This window comes from Malus sylvestris, chromosome 12 (genome assembly GCF_916048215.2).
Source record: "Malus sylvestris chromosome 12, drMalSylv7.2, whole genome shotgun sequence".
Taxonomy (NCBI): domain Eukaryota; kingdom Viridiplantae; phylum Streptophyta; class Magnoliopsida; order Rosales; family Rosaceae; genus Malus; species Malus sylvestris.
In genome coordinates, this window is record NC_062271.1 from 2,561,200 (window position 1) to 2,580,228 (window position 19,029).

Below are 19,029 nucleotides of genomic sequence, written 5' to 3' on the forward strand. Positions count from 1 at the left end.
ATGAACGTTTAAAGTTTACCCAGTTTCTGGCGAATTTTCCAGTTTTCCCTCGGACCAGTCAACTTTGAGGCTATTTTCCGGCCATCTCCAGCATCCATTGGACTTCCAAATAGGTATAATCTTATTCTACACTTTCCTATCTTCATTTTGATATATTATGGGTCGAATTTGGTTAAGAAACAATTGAGTTACGAAGCTTTGAAAATTGCCCAAACTTCCGGCCAAGAGCTCCGGGACACTTAACGGAGTTTTTAACGGAAATACCAAAATGATGGATGGTGGACAATCTCAGAGACCACTTTTATCGATTTGAAATTTTAGGGACCAAAGCGATGAGTTATGCAAATCTCAGGAACTATTTTGGCTATTTAGCCTAAAAAATTAGCCATGGATATATTTAGAAATCTAAATGAATATAATGTTTCTAACACTAAATGAATATATTTAGAAATAAAAATATTTTATTATTGAAATAATTAATGATGTTTATTAAAATCTAGGGATCTTGATCAAAAATTGAAAAAGAATAAGGTTTTAATAAATGGAGTAGGAAAAATAAGGATGGGAACCTAATTTTTCCATATATATGTGTGTATGTGGAGGAATATGGGGAAGCCCAAAGTGCACTTAGTAATAAAATAATAGGAAAACTAATGCAAATGACTTGAAAACTTTGAGTTTTAATGAAAATGACAAAATAAAGGGTAAAGTGAATAGTACTAGAATTCACTTTTTAGTGTAAAAATATGATTTTTCTGTTAAAGTGAACAGTATCGGGAGCTTTTCGTTAAAATTCCCTAAAATAATACATGATTTTAATATGTTATGAATAATACATGTTCTGTTGAATTGTGAATTCGAATCATCGATCATGAAATTAATATTTGTCCGAAAAGAGGTTACAAGATTTGTTTAAATTATATATAGGGCAATATATGTAATTATATATATGAATACAAATTTTAGTTGCACCTGTAGTCACCTTGAGTAGATTAATGTTAACACATAACTCTATCTCTTATATGTGGATATTGGATAATTGTGATTGTTCCCTTTGATATTGTTCAAAGGAGCAATAAAATAAAGAATGTATGTGTTTGGAGTTTACCTCAAAATATTGGGTTAACGGGTTAACTACTCTTTAAATTTGCAGTGATTTTATGTTGGAGCAATATTAGAAAATATGAAAATAACACAAAAATTCAAATAATAATAATTATAAAGAAAATCACAACATTAGTAATATACGAGATTAATATAAACAACTAAATATAAAATAAGAAATACTGACAAACTTGGAGATTAAGCTTGCATAAATGCAATGTTCTAAAGACAGAATTCTGCTTCTACTCTTGTGCTTGTAGTTTAATAGGCGTTTGTCTTCCAAGATTCAACAGTCTATAATCCGAAGTCAAAACACTTCAATCTTCGGACTCTGGTAAACTTCATATATTCCGTACTCCCAAGGCATGATTCAAAATTTGATTAACAAAGAATAAAAGACATTGGAAAAACTCTTCTCTTAATTTTTTTTAGACATGTGGGATGCTTGAGTTTATATAGAACTCAAGTCATCCCTTTTGAAACATTGTGATTGTTGCCTAAAGTTCCAATGAACAAATGCAACTCATGAATTTGAATTCAACTATAACACTTGACTCTTATTTTTCATTCATACAAATATTAAATAATATAAATTAATATTACAATATATAATTTCCAACAATTTTCAAAATGAGTTACAAAGTTTTAATTTTCTCACCATAAGATATTGAAAGTATCAATTTTTTGTCTTCAGCCTAGATTGCACGTTAATTTATTAAATTGATAACAATGTGAGCTTAAGACCTTTACATGGGCTAACTTGTAAACTACATTTGCACAACAAAGAAAAAAAAAATCTTTTTAATTTAATGGTTAATAAATATTCGAGGCGACAAAAAATTGTAAATGGATACAACTTCAATACCTGTGCAATGTGAAAAATATGAAATCTCATAGTCCCATTATAAAAGTCAACTCGGACCTAAAGGGTGTAAAACGTAGTTAGACCTAAAAAATGTTACCCTAATTAATACTTAAGAGAGTGGATATTGTCCAACATTTTGTTTTTGTTTTTTAAGAATTGACTTGCTGGATATTTGTAAAACCCTAGGGAAAGTAACTTAATTAATACATAGAAAACCAAAAAAAATTTGACCCCATAAGGTATCAAATTATGACCCTAAATTCTCCTTACAGAAAACCAAACCAGTAAGAGAAATGTTAAGGAAACTCTCTCAATATATGACTAACCATGGATTTTCTGACACCTGATCACAATTTAACGCCAATTTTTGTACCAACATTATAAATATTGTGCCAAAAACATGAGTTGATAGAGATTATGTAAAAAGTCTCACTTTTGAAAGAATCTCCTCGATGTTCTCAACCAAACAATCTTAGGAATAGAGTAAAAACTCAAAAGTAAAGCACTACTGCACTTTTAAGGGCAGTGGTTATACAATCGCATCAAGCTTTTATTTAAGTTGCACCACCATAAAAAGGTTTCTAGATGATCATATTGAAATTTGAAGATATGGATTTCATACCTTTTCAAAAAGGAGAGGGAAAGAATTAAGGATCAAGCTAGCTGGAGCTTGGGACCTGCTTCTGCATGCAGTGAGAAAAGATATATATAGCATCATTCTTCCTTAAACAAAATAATGGACAAACCAAAAGGGAAAAACGATTGTGACTTATTGCTTAAACTCAATCATGCATGTTTTAAATTGCTAAAACCGCCATTGTTTAACTTTTGTGCTAAAATTTTGAAATGTCCATATTCAAACAGTTCTTGATAATGGTTGATGCACAAATGTGAACCAATTTAGATCTAGCCGTAAGATTACACAAGCATAAGAACACAAGATATATGTGGTTCATTCAAAGTTGGGGTTACGTTCATGTTGGGGTAGTTTTTGTTTCCACTACATAATCAGGTGAATTACATTGTACATGAAGAGGGTGTAAAATAGCTAGGGTTTAGAATACAATAAGAGGCTCTTCCTAAACATGGTACAACAATTATTGAAGTTTTTATTTGTTTTTTCAGACATCTCCAATGCACACTAGATAATTTAGACTGAAATCTTAAAAATCAAAATGTAAGAATATAGGTCTAACCCTCTAAGAATGCAAGCATTTGCATTGGAGAAGAAACTTAAAAAAATGGATATAATTGTTTAAGAATGTACCCTTCGAACCATTATATTTTTAGACCTATAAATTTTTAGACGATTAAACGGCATCAATAGATACCGTCTAACCGTCTTAGAATGTAAGTCTTTGCATTCCCAATTTTGTATTCTGTGATTTATGAAGTTTGATTAATGGATAAAATTGGTTCAAAAGTTCCACCAAATTTACACAAGACTCATGATTTCCTTTATGAGTGCTTATCCAACAGGCTATTGATTTAAGATATTTCATTCAACAGGCTACTGATTTAAGATATCTATCCAGTAATTAATATTGCTTAATTGAAAACCCACTTTACACTCCACTCTATATTTGAAAATATGAATTCACAGTGACGAAGCCAGAATTGTGGTCCAGAAGGAACCCAAAATGCTCTCCTTATTACCACTCCAAACCTAAAAATTCCGGCATATCTTGCTTCAACCAGTTGTTTTACCAACTCTTTTATCCACATCTTTCAATTCCTAGCTAGCCAATCTTACCAACTATTTTTTTGGTTGGAAATCAATCTAGCAATCCTCTAGGGAACAATTTTGGTTAATCACTTGTGTCACTGTCTTTTTTTTTAATAAAAGTGATATAGTGAAAAGGGGGAATCAAACACAAAATATTAATTCACAAGTTATGTCAGTTTGCTAAAGTAGTATGTTCATGCTTTCATAACCAAGTTGAAATTCTTCTTCAAAAAGAATAGTTTAATAGAAAATACATATTTCAAAAAAACAGAAATTGAAACTTAATAGAAAGAAGTCTAAATTTGAAGAAATATTTGATAAAGCTAATAATGTGATGAGACATTGACATGAATTAAAAGTTTAGAACAAAATATTTCCACTTGTGCAACATATCAAATGTTTTTTCTTTCGAGCACAAAAAAAAAAAAAAACTAATAAAAAGAGCTTGAAAACTTTGAGTTTTAATAATAAAAACAAAATAAAGGGTAAAGTGAATAGTATCATAATTGACTTTTTAGTGTAAAATTGTGATTTTTCATTAAAGTAAACAGTACCGTGAGTTTTTCGTTAAAGTTCCAAAAAAAAGGGCAGCAAGCAAGCAAAAGTTTGTGGGTCAAATACATAAATACAGGAAATACAAGATATAAATTAGCGAATAACAAAAGACGACAAGGACTTCCCTACAAAAAATACTCGATGTCTTTCGAATTTTCGGACCGTTGAGGCCCGTTGGCCGACAAGGTAACCGTTAAGATTCACAAACCACATCAAAAGAAAAACTTCCACTTCGCCTTCCCCAATCCTCAATCCAATACCCCACAAGCATTGCTTCAAATCAGAAAACATAGAAACAGAGAAATCATTGACAGAGAGAGAGAGAGAGAACCCCACTCGTCAATGGGCTGCGTTTCATCGAAACTGTTCAAGAAAGAAGATAACAATGGCGGCGGCGAATACGTCATCAACCACGTCGTCTCTCTCACTTCCAGCACCTACGGCGTCCTGAACCTTGAAAATGACCCACAATCCACCAAAGACGGCGCTGAGGAGAGTAAGAGGGTGGAGAAATCTTCGCCGCCCCGCGAAGATCCGGAGGTTATCAACGCTTGGGAACTCATGGAGGGGCTCGAAGAAGGAATGCCCATCTCGAATCCGGCCAAGAAGAGCCCGAAATCGCGTGCTCTGCTTCGCGGGTTTGCGGATTTCGATTCGAGGAGTCCGTTCAAGTTGTTGAATCAGATCGGGTCGCCGATGAAATCAAAGCGATTCGGAGGGAAGGAGAACAGTAAAGGAAGAGTGGTGAATGTTAATGCGTTGGGTTATAGCCCGAAACATGTTCTGAAGCAGAAAAATGGCGGCGAGAATTCGTGTAAGAAGATGTTGAATTGGAGCCCCAGCGTAAAAGGGTCGCCTGTTGCGGCGAAAAGGCAAAGCTTTGGCAGCGATTCGTCGCAGAGGAGTTTTAGTCCCCTGTTTGATCCGGAACTTGTTGCTTCTTACGAAAAGGAAATATCTGAGGAGAAAGAGCAGATCAAGAGGATGGTTCCGCCGTCACCAAAGCCCCGAAAATTGAGGAATTCGTCCAAGGATTCGGAGTCTATGCTGCAATTATTCGAGAAAAAATGCCCACCGGGGGGAGAAAATGCTGTGGTTGTGTACACAACTACACTCAGAGGAATTAGGAAGACTTTTGAGGATTGCAACAACGTCAGATCCATCGTGGAGTCACACCTCATTCATGTCCTCGAGCGCGATATATCTATGGATTCGGGTTTTAAGGAGGAGATAAGGGGACTAATGGGTACCAAGGAGGTTAAGGTTCCACTTGTGTTTGTGAAGGGGAGGTTGATTGGTGGCGCCGACGAGGTGGTGAAGTTGGAGGAGGAAGGGAAGCTTGGGGTTCTGTTTGATGGGATTCCAAGGGCGGTCATGGGATGCAAGGGCTGTGCCGGAATGAGATTCGTGATGTGCATGGTATGCAATGGAAGCTGCAAGGTTTTGGATGAGTTGCGAAAGAGGATGGTAAAATGTGGTGAATGTAATGAGAATGGTTTGATCCACTGCCCAATTTGTTGCTGCTAATTGTAATTCCATTGACAGATTTTCAGGTTTTCGTGTTTACGAAATCTTTGGTTTTCTGAAGGCAGAACAAGGATTGTTTTTATTTGATTAGTGGGATTCTAAAGTGTGTTTTAGGCCCCTTTAGATGCTGGATTTGTAGTTCAAGATTTTTTTTTTTTTTTAACTTAAGATGCTGGATTTCCACGAATTATATACAGTTTCCTGTTTTGTAAGTTGAAATCCTGCTTTGTTGGATTTTTCTGGTGTTGTGAAAAAGGGCAAGTTACAGGGTTGGTTTCTATCCGAGAAGGTTTGGGTCTCGTCCATGGCGGCCTAACTTGGAGTGATGGATTCAGTCGTCATGTTAGGAGTCAAATTCTTCCCACCAAAACCCCCATTCCTATGAGTAATTCTTTCCAAGAAATGGGAACGTGTGTGGTGTTGGAGCAGTCCCCTATTAGATTTCGACATGGGTGGTGATGATCAGGAAAGCCTTGATTATCGAGACAACATCTTGATAACATATTTGGAATGTTGCGGGAATGACAAGAAAAGAAGAAGCTGAAGTTAGATAATTGAGGCTTCATATGACGGGGTAGATACAATCAAAGAGTTAGATACAATCCTTCGATTTGGTAGATTATTTCAGAGGATCGACCTGAGAATTGAGAAAACTATTATTGCTTATCTTGAACGACCTTTCTTGATGCAAAATCTAAATGATCTTCGATTGAAATGATTGTTTGTAGTCGAATGAGGATTCAGAAATTGAACAGTTCCGATAATTGATTTATTCAATTAAGATACGTTATTTGTAAATGTAGGGATATGTGCATCTCCACATTGGGGGATGCAAGTACTATCCATAGCTAAAAGAATTTTTCAGAACCAAATACTCTTCCTACCTAAACATAAAAGAAAACAGATCCGAAAATCTCCCTAGTTAACCTTAAATTCCTACACAGATATAAATCTAAAAAATATATGCAACTTCTCTAATACTGATTCCTTAACAAGGTTAAGGAGAATTGGACTCCTAACAGGATGACTGAGTCCATCACTCCAAGTTAGGCTGCCATGGACGAGACCCGAAAATCTTCTTGGATAGAAATCAACCATGTAATTTGCCTCTTTTACCCGATCAGAAAAATCAAGCACCTCAGGTAACATCCGGAGGAGAATCAACAGAGACTTTGAATATCTGTGGGTCCTTTCGTCCGCCTTTGAAGGTCACCGTTCGATAAATTGACATATGTCCGCTCATAGCTCCAATGCCGATGGAAGGGTAGTTGAGATTTGAGAAAGTATGGAGGAACAGGTACAGAACTGCAAGGTATAGGCTACCCTGTAAGCGTTTCGAGTTGGGGTCTAGAATGACTGGGAGCATAAAAATGCAGCAGGTCGTCCAGTTCAAAATCGTACAGTAAGCCGGGATTGAATGCGTTATCAGGATTCCCGGATCCTATGTCTCAGGGTGCTGCTTCAGTTTTACCAGACCGATCGCGAAAGGTATTTCCGGTTGTCCTTGGTTTTAGCTGCATAAGAATGGAAATCTGATAACATGTTAGACAACCGCTAGAATATTAGACAGCGGAAGTTTAAGTTGTTAGGAATTTGATCAATAATTTTTATCAAGGTAACAAATACACCTGTAGTCATTAAGACGGACATTATTTCCGCAGGACTCCATTTCTAGTATTAAGCTTTTAGAACTGCTGCAACACCCGCGACGTGCGAACACACCATTGAAGTACCTGAATGCATGTTGTACGAAAGTGCATCGACGGCTTGATTTTTACTCGGTGGCGCTGCTGCTAAAATGTTGACTCCTGGTGCAGTGATGTCAGGCTGGACATAGAGATCAAAAAAATCACAAGACTGCTTTTGCAGCAAGAAAATTTCAACTCTAATAGTTCTTTTATTCCTTGGTAAACAAGTAATTGCAAGCTAACTTTGATGATGTCAGGTGTTACAGAATTAGGTCCTCTCGACGAAAACAACGCCATCTTTGGTGCCAGTTCTACTCCAATTACTTCCCGAGTCTCCAAGATACTTGCGATCGGGCGTCTGGAAAATCAAACAATTAGTCAAACAAGTCCAAACTATTATGCATCTGCAAACAAACCACTATAAATATGAATGAAATGCAAACCTTATCGTAGCCATATAATCAGAAAGTTTGCGTCCTTCCATGCTACTAATTACCGAAGTAGGGAGATCAAAAGAAGGAAGATGCTCGTTAAAGTTATCAAATTGATCAATGAGAATCATTCCAACGGTTCCGCCTTCTTTTACGACCTTTGCTTTCTCCATTACATCGTCGTCGATTTTATCCATGATACAAACCACAATCTTTCCTCTCATCATGATTGAGTGTACCATTTCGGCAAAATCTGTAAATAACATACTGTCAATAAGTATTGAAGTTACTAACTTGACGAATAAAAATAATGTGTGTGCAACTGTGCAAGAAAACATACCTTGCCTCGACGTGCTTCACCCCATCGACGAAGTTTACCCCATGAAGTGCGGCATCATTTGCTGATTGGAGTTGGTAAGGACCCTATGAATGTTGCCAGTGGCGAAGCCAGAAATTCTCGAGGGGAGGGGCGAAATTTAAAAAGTTTAGGGTCCTGGAAAAATGTGAACATTCATTTGAGATCTAAGTCTAGGATTACCCGTAATATTTATAGGAGAATTTACACTAACCGAAATATTCAAGAGGATTTGGACTACTCAAAATAGTCGAAGTAGGGTTTGAACAACAATATTATTTGAAGGATGATTTAGCACCGTTTCTTGTTGTATCGTCCTATTATTTAACTGTATAATTAGTAAAGTTTAAAAAGATGCAAAGCTCTAGTCAGGTGGTGAACATGACTTTACACTTAGGCAAGGACCTAGGCAAATTTGAACAAATTTATTATATACCATATAAATAATTGTCTATTTATTATACACCATATAATATCCAAAACTCATTGATTATAAAACATATAATATAAAAATATTAACAAATTTTCTTTATTACTTTGTTGAATTTGATGGTAAGAGAAAAAAAAAACAAATAATTACGAGTTCTTAATATTTTACAAATTATTTTTTGAAGCTCATATAAATTTATAGTAAATTTTAAGATAAATAACAGTGTTAAATAAGTGGCTTAAAAAATATTGGAAGAGTGGTCAAATTAATTGGATAATAATTAAAAAACAAAACAAATTCTAATATAAATAAGTAATAACAAGTTGGGTGGCACAAATTGATTGGTCACTAGTTAAAAAAAAACAAAAAAAACAAATTGTAATTGCACGTGGGGTGGGATGGGAGAGAGAGAAAGTCTCTCTCTTCTTTCTTTCTCTTCTTCTTCGTCAAAACCTCTCCATTTGCAGAATGTGCAAAATGCAGATCTTTGTTCCTCCTTTCTTTGGCCTAGGTATTTCTTTTTTTGGAAAAAAAAGAGAGCTCACAATCAGCCTGTGGTGCGATAGAGCAGGGAAACTCAAAACGCCAGAAAACCACACGAAATTTCATCACTTCCGACGAGACCGAAGGGATGGAACCACCGCTCCTGGGCTTGATTTCCGACGTGGGGACTGACGGCCGCCACTCCTCGCCCTCTCGTAGCTTCGCCATTGAATGTTGCAGGTTGAATTCATAACCCTACAATTTAGTATACATATTAATCATGGATTTTCGATGCGATTAAACGAAGTTAACTTTTCTTTAAAAAAAAATATTAGTTACCTTTATTTCTTCTTTATTGCCAAGACGTACAAAGCTATAAACTTCTCGATCAATTGTACCAGCAGCAACGGTAAGAACCCAAGGAGCAACAATAATAGCTACAACAAGAAGCTACGACAATTTACCTTTCTACTATTATAAATAAAGGTACAATGAGGTGAGATAACACACTTCAAAATACACCTCAAACTAACCCAATTCTCTCTCTCCTTGCCGCCGCACCCCTCCCCTCTCTCCCTTTGAATAATTTCTCAATTAAATAGGCCTACAACAATCTTATCAATATTAGTCAAAATTTAGTCAATTTTGCTTCAATAATAACTAAATTTGGCCCACTTCGTAACATATACTACAAAAATTTTGATCAAATTGAAAAATAGTTCAATTATTAATTTTTATTTTATAAATAGACAAACATAGTAATTAATCTATAAATAATGAAAAATATTCACAACAATAATCAAATGAATTTTTTAATTTTATGCAAGGAAAATTTACAATATGGGGTTGGCAGGTTGGTTTCAAACTTGCTATCTACGAGATTCAATAGTAAGATTTATAAGTAAAGAGGAATACCCGAACGTGGTCAAATTAATGACGTGATTTTTGACTTTGATGAATTTTTAACCGAATATGATAACTTCAAAATCAATTGTTCGAACTATGATTTTACATTGCTCAAATAAGACTACTTTATTACGGAGCTTAACTCAAATTTTCACTGACAAGATATTTCCGCGCGCCCAAGAATAGTGTCGGTTATATTTTTACATGAAAAATAGATTAGGATTCTTTTTCTTCTTATTCCTATTCCCTTTCCTCTTCTCTTCTCGCAATTTGCTTTTTATCTTTATAAAAAAAATCAATATAAAATATCAACGTGATTTAATCGTAACTATTCAAGTAAAATGAAAGAGTTTAAGACACAAATTAGGACTCCGATAATCCCCCTCCATGCAAAACGGTTGTAGTCAGTTTGTTGTGCAGTACAGTAATTCTGACAATCAACAGCGCCCATACAAAAACGAACCGCACACTCACTCACACAGACACAGTAACAAGACGGCATCCGATTCCACTGATTGTACTGCGGTTCTTTCACCTGAGAAATCCTCCAAATTACCTCACGAGCTGCAAACAATTAAAACCTGCCACATTATATAAATTAAAAATATTTTATATGTTGTCGCTTGGTGATTCGTGGTAGCCACTGTAAAACGTTGGAGACGCGTGCACCCGATTCAGCTTGACCGACCAGCTCACACGTGTTGTTTTCTATGCAAGTGGTGCCGAGAGTGGTAATAATATAACTCACATCCCTCCTCCCCCAAACTCTCTCTCCTCTCTCTCCCTGCGTCTCTCTCTCTCTCTCTCTCTCTCTCTAAACGGCAGTGACATTGGGTTCTCGCCATGGGCGGAAGAAAGAGGAAGCTGAAATCGTAAGATTTGAATTCTCAATTCTATATTTCTCAGTGAAAGCATTTCGTAATTTGCATGTTTCATTTCTTTGTTCTTTCACTCAGGATTTTGGAAATGATTGTGAGGATTTTAGGAATTGGATCAATTTAGGTTTTATGGTTGAAACCCAAATGTATTTAAGTAAGAATTAGGTTTAATTGATGAAAATTGATGCCAATTGTGAGAATTTTGATGGGTTTTTGGAGTAGGGTTTATGTCTGGCAAGATTGTGAATTTAGGGTCTTGGTGAAGTTGGGGTTACGTGAGTTTTTTAATAGAATGTCTAATTGATTTAGGATAAAAAAATTAGGTTGAATTTGTTTAAAATTGGATTCAAGAGTCACAATTGAAAATTTCGACTCGGCTGTTAAATTTGTTAAAACCCCAGCCATTGTTAGATCATAGGGTGGAATGTAGTAATATCAAGAAACAAAGGGTAGGCTTTAATTATGGAAAAATGTTAAATTGATTGAATTCTAAGCAATTTCAGGGTTTTCGGTTTCATGTTGTGCTCATTTTAATTTTTTGATAAATTTGGGCATCCAAGGTAAGGGTTTTTAGTGGTTCTTGTATGATCATATTTTCTTTTTTATATGAGCTCATTATGTCATAGGTTCATTAATTACTTGTTTGCCTATCTTGCTTAAGCAAAAGTACCAGTACGATCTTGTACGTTACCCAAAAAAATAGGGTAAAAGAATATGAAGTTGATTCGTTACAACCAGGTTTATCTCTTGTCGGTTGTGGGGATTGTGTGTTCGCTTGTCAGATTCGCACGTTGTATGTTACCCGAAAAGAATGTGATAGTTGATTAGTTACAACCAGGTTTTTCTCTTGTTGGTTTTGGGAATTGTGTTTATTGGTTGGATTCGTACCATCCAGTACGTTACCCAGAAATGAATATGGTAGTTAATTAGTTACAACCAGGTTTTTTTCTTGTCGGTTGTGGGGATTGTGTTTATTTAACGGATTCATACGATCCTTTATGTTAGCTGGAAATGAATATGATAGTTGACTAGTGACAACCAGGTTTTTCTCTTGTCAGTTGTGGGGATTGTGTGTTTATTTGTCAGATTCGTACAGTTCAGTACAACTATTGATTTCTTGTGTGTTTCTCTTTAGTAGTTTTAACCTGAATCATATGTTATCGAAACAGTCCAACCTTTAGTATTTCCGAAATGACTTATATGCTTTTTTGTTTTGGGGTGGGTGTGGCTGTTTTGGGGAAGGGTTGCTTTTGGCATTTGGGTTGGCGGTTACATGCTAAAGAATTTGGATTGATAATAGAAAGGAATTTAAATATGCGGATGATGTTGATTTATTCCTATCTGCGGCTTAATTTCATGGAAATAATTCTTTTTCCTTTTGCGTTTCGTTATAGCATACTCAGCTCATATTTGTGTTGGAATTTATGATGTATAGGTTAGCTGAAACAATCACAAACAGTAACAGAAAAGCAAGCAAGAAAAAGGAGAAATTGGAGCTGCAAACTTGGTCTTACCTTCCTGCTGAACTTTTGGAACTCATTGTGTCTCGTTTAACCCTGCGGGATAATATTCGTGTATCTGTTGTGTGCAAGAGATGGCACTCAGCTGCCATTTCGGTGCGGGTGGTCAACCAATCACCATTGCTTATGTACTTTCCCAGATTTGGTGACCTGTATGAATTCTATGATCCATCGCAGCGCAAAATCTACTCCTTGGAGTTACCTGAGCTGACTGGGTCTAGGATTTGCTACACTAAAGACGGTTGGCTACTGTTATACAGACCCAGATCTCACCGTGTGTTCTTCTTTAATCCCTTCACTCGCAAGATAATAAAGGTACCAAGATTCGAGTTGACTTATCAGATAGTTGCATTCTCCTGTGCCCCAACTTCTTCCAGCTGCATACTGTTTACGTTGAAACACATCAGCCCCACAGTTGTTGCTATTAGCACTTGTCGTCCTGGGGAAAGAGAGTGGACTACTGTTAATTTCCAAAACCGCTTGCCCTTTGTGAGTAGCATCTGGAACAAGCTTGCTTTCTGCAACGGAGTCTTTTATTGTCTGAGCCTCACCGGTTGGTTAGGGGTATTCAACCCCGAAGAACGCAGTTGGAGTGTTCTTGCTGTTCCTCCACCCAAGTGCCCAGAGAACTTTTTTGCCAAAAATTGGTGGAAAGGTAAGTTTATGGCAGAGCATGAGGGAAACATACTAGTTATATATACTTGTTCAAGTGAAAACCCAATTATATTTAAGCTGGATCAGACAAACATGGTTTGGGAAGAAATGACGACCCTCGATGGTGTGACACTCTTTGCGAGTTTCTTGTCGTCTCATGCAAGAACTGACCTCCCTGGGATAATGAGAAACAGTGTCTACTTCTCGAAAGTCCGCTTCTACGGAAGGTGTTGCATATCCTACTCTCTCGACTCTTGTAGATACCACCCTCGCAAGGATTGCCATGACTGGGGAGAGCAAGATCCTTTTAAGAAGATTTGGATTGAAGCACCCCAAGACTTCTCAACCTTAAATTGGTGAAAGTTGTAGTGAATAATTCGCGACAGCGCGATCAATTGGATGTTGTGCAATAGTATAGATGGTTTTATGTGTAACAAGTTGCTTATTGGGGTCAATCATACTCCTTAAGAAACTCATTCAAATCCGAACTTCCTTCTTAATGTGCAAGTTAATCTCCAGTTATGTAAACATTTTCAGACATGATGTACAAATGCTTCATTTTCTAAGTTCGTAAACTTTAGCTTCTCTCTGTGTTTTTACCAAGTTTTCTTGGAAACTTATTCACAAAGCACTTTTGTACACCGACTTTTCGGCTATGATTTTTTCTTTTCCATAACTGCTGCTGAGATTGCATTTTTACGACAAAATTCGGGATGAAGAAGAGCTTGAATCGTACGGAAAAGCAACGAAATTCAACGGCACAAAATTCATAGTTTAACTAAACCTTGTTTTAGTTTAAGCATACTACACGGGCATCGGCATGAATCAAACTACATTTGATTTTGTAACTTAAAACCAACTGCACAACCACAAATGTGTGCACTCCTTCATACGCCCAAAGTACTGATTGTCAATCCAAGATGCCATCTTCGTTCCGTTTTCTCGAAACAAGAGCCAGAACTCACTAATTAATACGGGTTGTAGCGAATGCGGCCACGACCGCTCTCACCGCTTTGCCTTCCACCACTTGAGCTGCCACCGCCACCACTTCTTCCACCTCGGGATTGCGGTGGAGGCATCTGTGGTTGTACTCCCGGCTGTTGCCTAGAGAAAGAAACGCAAAGTTCAACTTCGGATGCAGAGTACAAATATGAACTTGAAAAAGTGTAAAATTCTATATGCAAGAGATAAGCAGGCAATATATACGAGACTGATTTGTACAGGCCCGTAAATTGACTATGAGACGGTACATGCAGCGAACAAATACCAAAAGAAACAATACTTACAGAACATATCCAATCCTTCCGTCAGGCAAAAGCATAGGCATCATTGCCATGCCAGCAGGAGTTGGTCCCCTACCGTATATCAGTGGCTGCAAGAAATTGAGACCTATATCAGCAAACATATCCAGAGAAAGTTTGCTATAAACTGAGTATCGACATAGGAAGCATCCTAGGAAATTAAATGAGCAAATTTTTTCCTTTTTGAAGTTTGTCTCACGGGAGAGACGTGTAGTTGCTGTTGTCAAAATTGTTACATAAACAAAGATACTTTTAATTTGTGACTAACTTTATTATAATATACAAATGCAGTTTCCCCGTATGTTCAATATGTCCAGATTAACAGACAGTTAACCTTATTTATTTATTTTATGCCACAATAATACTATAATTTAAACCTTACTTGCGCAATTCCCGGACCACCATATCCAGCACCTAAGCCACCGCCATATGGACTACCCCCTACCATGCCATAACCAAGACGTGGTGGGTAGGTCGGAAGTAAGGCTGACCTTTGTTGAGTTGATGATCCAGAAGACTTCTGATCTGATTGTGGTTTTGCAAGAGAACACTCCAAAACTTGACCTATGACACATAAGATTATGAATTAAGATTCTCTACTGAAAATTTGGTTTGACTACTGAGAATAGTAAAAGAGCATAAGAAATCTACCATCAATTTCATATTTTTCAGTGTTCTTCAATGCCTTCATGGCACATGCCCTTTCCACAAAGTGCACAAAACCAAATCTGCTCTTTTCCTGTCCCGCTTTTGCAGGTGGGAGAACGACCTTTGTGATCTTTCCATGATGTTCAAACAGATCCTTCAGCTGATCCTGAGTAATGTCTTTTGGTAAATTCTTGACATACACTGCCTTAACCTGTATCAATCAAAACAAAGATGTCATGACTCAAGCAAAATCCACAATTAATAATGCAAAGGGAGAACAAGTCCACATGCGTAATGTTGCACATAGAAGTCAGAGGTCTAATGCGATGGAGTATTCAGATACCAAAAATGAAAGGAAAACAAAGAAAGAGCATTTCCAGTTCAAAATTACTTTCAGTTTCAAAGTTTCGAACTGTAAAGGAGCACATGTAACAGTAATCTGAAGCCAACTAGTCCATTCACATCTAACTAAATATACTTTTTTTTTTTTTTTCAAAAAAAATTTAAATGGGCCTAGGCATGTATGTACAACGACCTGAGGACAGATGCATACGAGATGCAACCTCCCATAAACGGGAAAGATAATTAGGAATCGTGATAAAATGTTGTGGAAGAAAAACATATATATAATATAAAATAGCAGACGTGTAGATAAAGGCATCAACAGCTAACCTGAGATGCAGCAGAGGATTCTGTATTTTTAGGATCAGCCCAGCTCACAGTTGGAGCATTGGTGTCAAGCTTAAATTTTGGGGTTGACATCTTTTGTCTTGAGTATTCTGCACAGGCATGATTATAATACTCGATGAACACAAATCCCCGATTTCGGCTGGAGTTCTGTGGGTCCTGTATAAAGAAGATTCAACCGAAAACTGAATTAGATCAAGATACAAGAAAAATCATCAAGAAGCAAAACAAAAGATTAAAGAATATATCTCAAACCTTCAACAATTCCACAGAAATGACTCCTGGTCCAATATCTGTTACAGCCTTCTTCATATCTTCCTCTCCCCAACTTCTTGGAACATTTCCGATGAACAACCGATGCTTTGCTTGAGATGTCGAACATTTAATCCTTTTTCCCTATAAATGGAAGACAGCAGAAAAGTTAGTGTTGCAAGAAATGAAAACCTTAGTTCCAATTTCCATTAAAGATAAGGAGAGCAAGTAATTTATCTCAAAAGGAGAAGTGCGAATGAAAGTAGATGCACAAATTAGTAGCGCCACAAACCTGAGTCGATAATTTACAAAAGCATTGTTTGCGGAAAAGAAGTGACCAAAAGTGAGTTGAGATTACCTTTAACTCCGAATTATTCAGTTCCTCGATTGCCTTAGAGGCCAATTCTTTGTTTCTGAAGGTTAAAAAAGCATAGCCTTTGGCCTCACCGGAATCTTTTCCCTTCATTATTCTAACCTGTGAACATATAGATTTCTATGAGCCTAAATGTAAAAGACACAAGCAGAGCTTTACAATCAACAATATATGTCTTACCTCAGTCACTTCCCCAATAGATTCACAAAATCCCCTCAAATCCACTTCGGATGCATCATGAGGAATGCCACCAAGATACACCTCTGACCCATGCGGAGGACGAGCAAGAAGCTCAGCATGCTTCTTTTTCTCCTCCTCATCCTCCGCATTAGCAACGATCATCTCTTCATCACCATCTGAGCTTTTTTGTCCATTAGATTTTGTAGCAGGTCGCTTGTTGTCATCCTCTTCCTCACCCTCCTCTTCAGGATCTTCTTCTTCCTCTTCCTCCTCTTCTTCCACCTCGACTTCCTCCTCCTCCTCTACTTCTTCATACTCAACCTCCTCTTCTATTGTTTCCTCGGGATCATTGTCTCCCTCCAGATCCACCCGCTCGTCAGATTCTACAAGCCTTTCAGATGCATCCCCAGAAACATTTGTCCTCGTTTTCGGCATCTTATATATCTAGAAAGACAAGCTTGCAAGGCAACTGTGAAGAAAGCACAGAGGCCAGAAGCATTCACAGAAGAAAGAATACAGATATGGGAAGGTGGAAACAACATGAGAGGCCAAACGAAGTTGCAGGGTAAGAATTTCGAAAGAATCTGTGCCATGAGGTATGGATTCGAGGACTTGCAAAGTCAATGATTTTCAATTAAGGGGTCATTATATTGTAAAAATAGTAAGAGACAGCAACAGAAGAATTCTGCATGATTTATCAAGGGGATGGTGATGCTCAGCAGGCGAAACAAACAATGAAGCAGTGAATTTCTCGAATATTTAGATATCGACATTTGACAGTAAATGGATGGTGTAATTGTTTATCTATCTATCTGGAGAGGTTCATGCACAAAGAGGACAAAAACAAAAAGGGAAAAAACATGAATAAGAAATCAAACAACATATAGTGGAAATCATAGATATATGATAACACATTGTAGATTACAGCTGAAACAGTAAGAGGCTGACATGTTGCAAAGCACTGAAATTTTCAGATTCTAGCATTCCCTTCAATATAAAGACGGCTATTACTTTCAATAAAGCAAGATTATACAGAAGCTTGAGAACAAAATGAAAACCCAACCCCATCCCACTTTTTCTTTTTCTTTTTCTCTTATACAAGCAATATTGGGAGAGGGGGAATTGAACTCATGACCTCCGGAGCAAGGGGGAATGCTATTAACCGACTAAGCTACAAGCCCCTTGCTTAATCCCATCCAATTAAAAAACAACTAAATGCCTCAAATTTTAGAACTTGTAAACAATTCCAACCACCCCAAAATTACCTTAATTTCCCTAGAGTGCTGTTATTCCCACCCCGTGTTTATCTCCCCGCCCACTTTTTAATTAAAATTTTAATTACAAGTTTTCCCATTTGTAAAATGACCGATAACGACCTTAAAAGATATATAATGATAATAGGTTGGGCACGAATAGGTAACAGGAGCCCTAGACTCACATTGGGTTGTGAAAGGAATGGACAATATGTAAGCGGAATTCGCAAAAAAGACAAAGGATGAAGACAGAAGGAATTCTGGAACGAAAAGGTGGATGCCCTTTCTAGTTAAAGGGCAACAAGCTATAGCAACTGACGATGGTTGGATATTGACTAGTTATTGGAATGAAGAATCACACAACAGCAGAGCATTTGAAGGGTCATTCATTTTCTGATAGATTATCGTCAGAGGAGACTTCGTTGTTGGGGAAATAGCATTTCAATCTTCTAACATTGGCTCTTTTTCCCTAAACCCACCAACATTTAATTCGTTTCGATTCGAACCCTTTCTCGGCAAAATATTTTACTTTCAGATTCCCTCTTTACATTTCTACACAGAAATAACACTACCCAAGTAATCAAAAACCATTCATTTGCATTTTTAGTTATCCAATTAAGAAATGAGAACAGAAAATTGAATATTTCAACGAAAATAAGCCCAAAAAAAGACAAAAATTGGAGAGAAAAATCCAATTAAAAACACTGTAGACTTTGATAGTACCTGGTTCGGTGATTCGAACAATTAATTCAGCTGCGGAACCAATTTGTTCAATTTGGAAACCCTAACTCGGTGCTCTGAGCTTTTTACTGAGCTCGAACCCAACGAACGAAAACGAAAAGGAAAAGGGAATCGCTTTTGAGGTTTGAGTGTCGTCTTGCGAATTTTCGACAGGGATATCTTCAAAGGTTATTGGATATGTGATCTTTGATATTGGGCCGTAGTTGTGGGTTTTCGGCCCATAATTTATGTGACATGGACAACTTATGGACTTCCAGCCCATTATTTCACATCTTAGATATTCATGATGAACCGTAGTGAGTTAATTATAGGGAGTTTTAACGAAAGGCCCACGGTACTGTTCATTTTAACGAAAAACCACATTTTTACTCTAAAAAGTCAAACCTGATACTATTCACTTTACCTTTTTTTTGTCCTTATCATTAAAACTCAAAGTTTTCAAGCTATTTTCATTAGTTTTCCTTTAAAAATA

The 19,029-nt window shown here is 36.9% G+C and overlaps 3 protein-coding genes across 6 annotated transcripts; 2 read left to right on the forward strand and 1 right to left on the reverse strand.

The window, feature by feature from the left end:
* Positions 1 to 4,421: 4,421 nt before the first annotated feature.
* On the forward strand, positions 4,422 to 6,057 carry LOC126592093 (uncharacterized). The gene has a single exon (XM_050257848.1). It carries the CDS (start codon positions 4,593 to 4,595, stop codon positions 5,775 to 5,777), a length of 1,185 nt encoding a protein of 394 aa, XP_050113805.1. The 5' UTR covers positions 4,422 to 4,592; the 3' UTR covers positions 5,778 to 6,057.
* A 4,732-nt stretch (positions 6,058 to 10,789) lies between these two features.
* Positions 10,790 to 13,707, forward strand: LOC126593166 (F-box/kelch-repeat protein At1g57790-like). The gene is made up of 2 exons (XM_050259081.1): positions 10,790 to 10,942; positions 12,384 to 13,707. Exons 1-2 carry the CDS (start codon positions 10,914 to 10,916, stop codon positions 13,480 to 13,482), a joined length of 1,128 nt encoding a protein of 375 aa, XP_050115038.1. The 5' UTR covers positions 10,790 to 10,913; the 3' UTR covers positions 13,483 to 13,707.
* A 166-nt stretch (positions 13,708 to 13,873) lies between these two features.
* On the reverse strand, positions 13,874 to 18,693 carry LOC126593165 (heterogeneous nuclear ribonucleoprotein Q-like). 4 transcript variants are annotated; one of them, XM_050259080.1, is made up of 9 exons: positions 18,540 to 18,693; positions 16,564 to 17,007; positions 16,369 to 16,485; positions 16,014 to 16,154; positions 15,744 to 15,917; positions 15,075 to 15,282; positions 14,806 to 14,987; positions 14,409 to 14,494; positions 13,874 to 14,226 (listed from the first exon to the last, which is right to left on the reverse strand). In XM_050259080.1, the coding sequence occupies exons 2-9, from the start codon at positions 16,996 to 16,998 to the stop codon at positions 14,091 to 14,093; spliced, it is 1,479 nt and encodes a 492-aa protein (XP_050115037.1). In that variant the 5' UTR covers positions 16,999 to 17,007; positions 18,540 to 18,693; the 3' UTR covers positions 13,874 to 14,090. The 4 variants fall into 4 exon arrangements, with proteins under 4 accessions (XP_050115037.1, XP_050115035.1, XP_050115036.1 ...); XM_050259078.1 differs by having other exon boundaries at positions 16,564 to 17,032; XM_050259079.1 differs by having other exon boundaries at positions 16,564 to 17,248.
* Between the last annotated feature and the right edge of the window lie 336 nt (positions 18,694 to 19,029).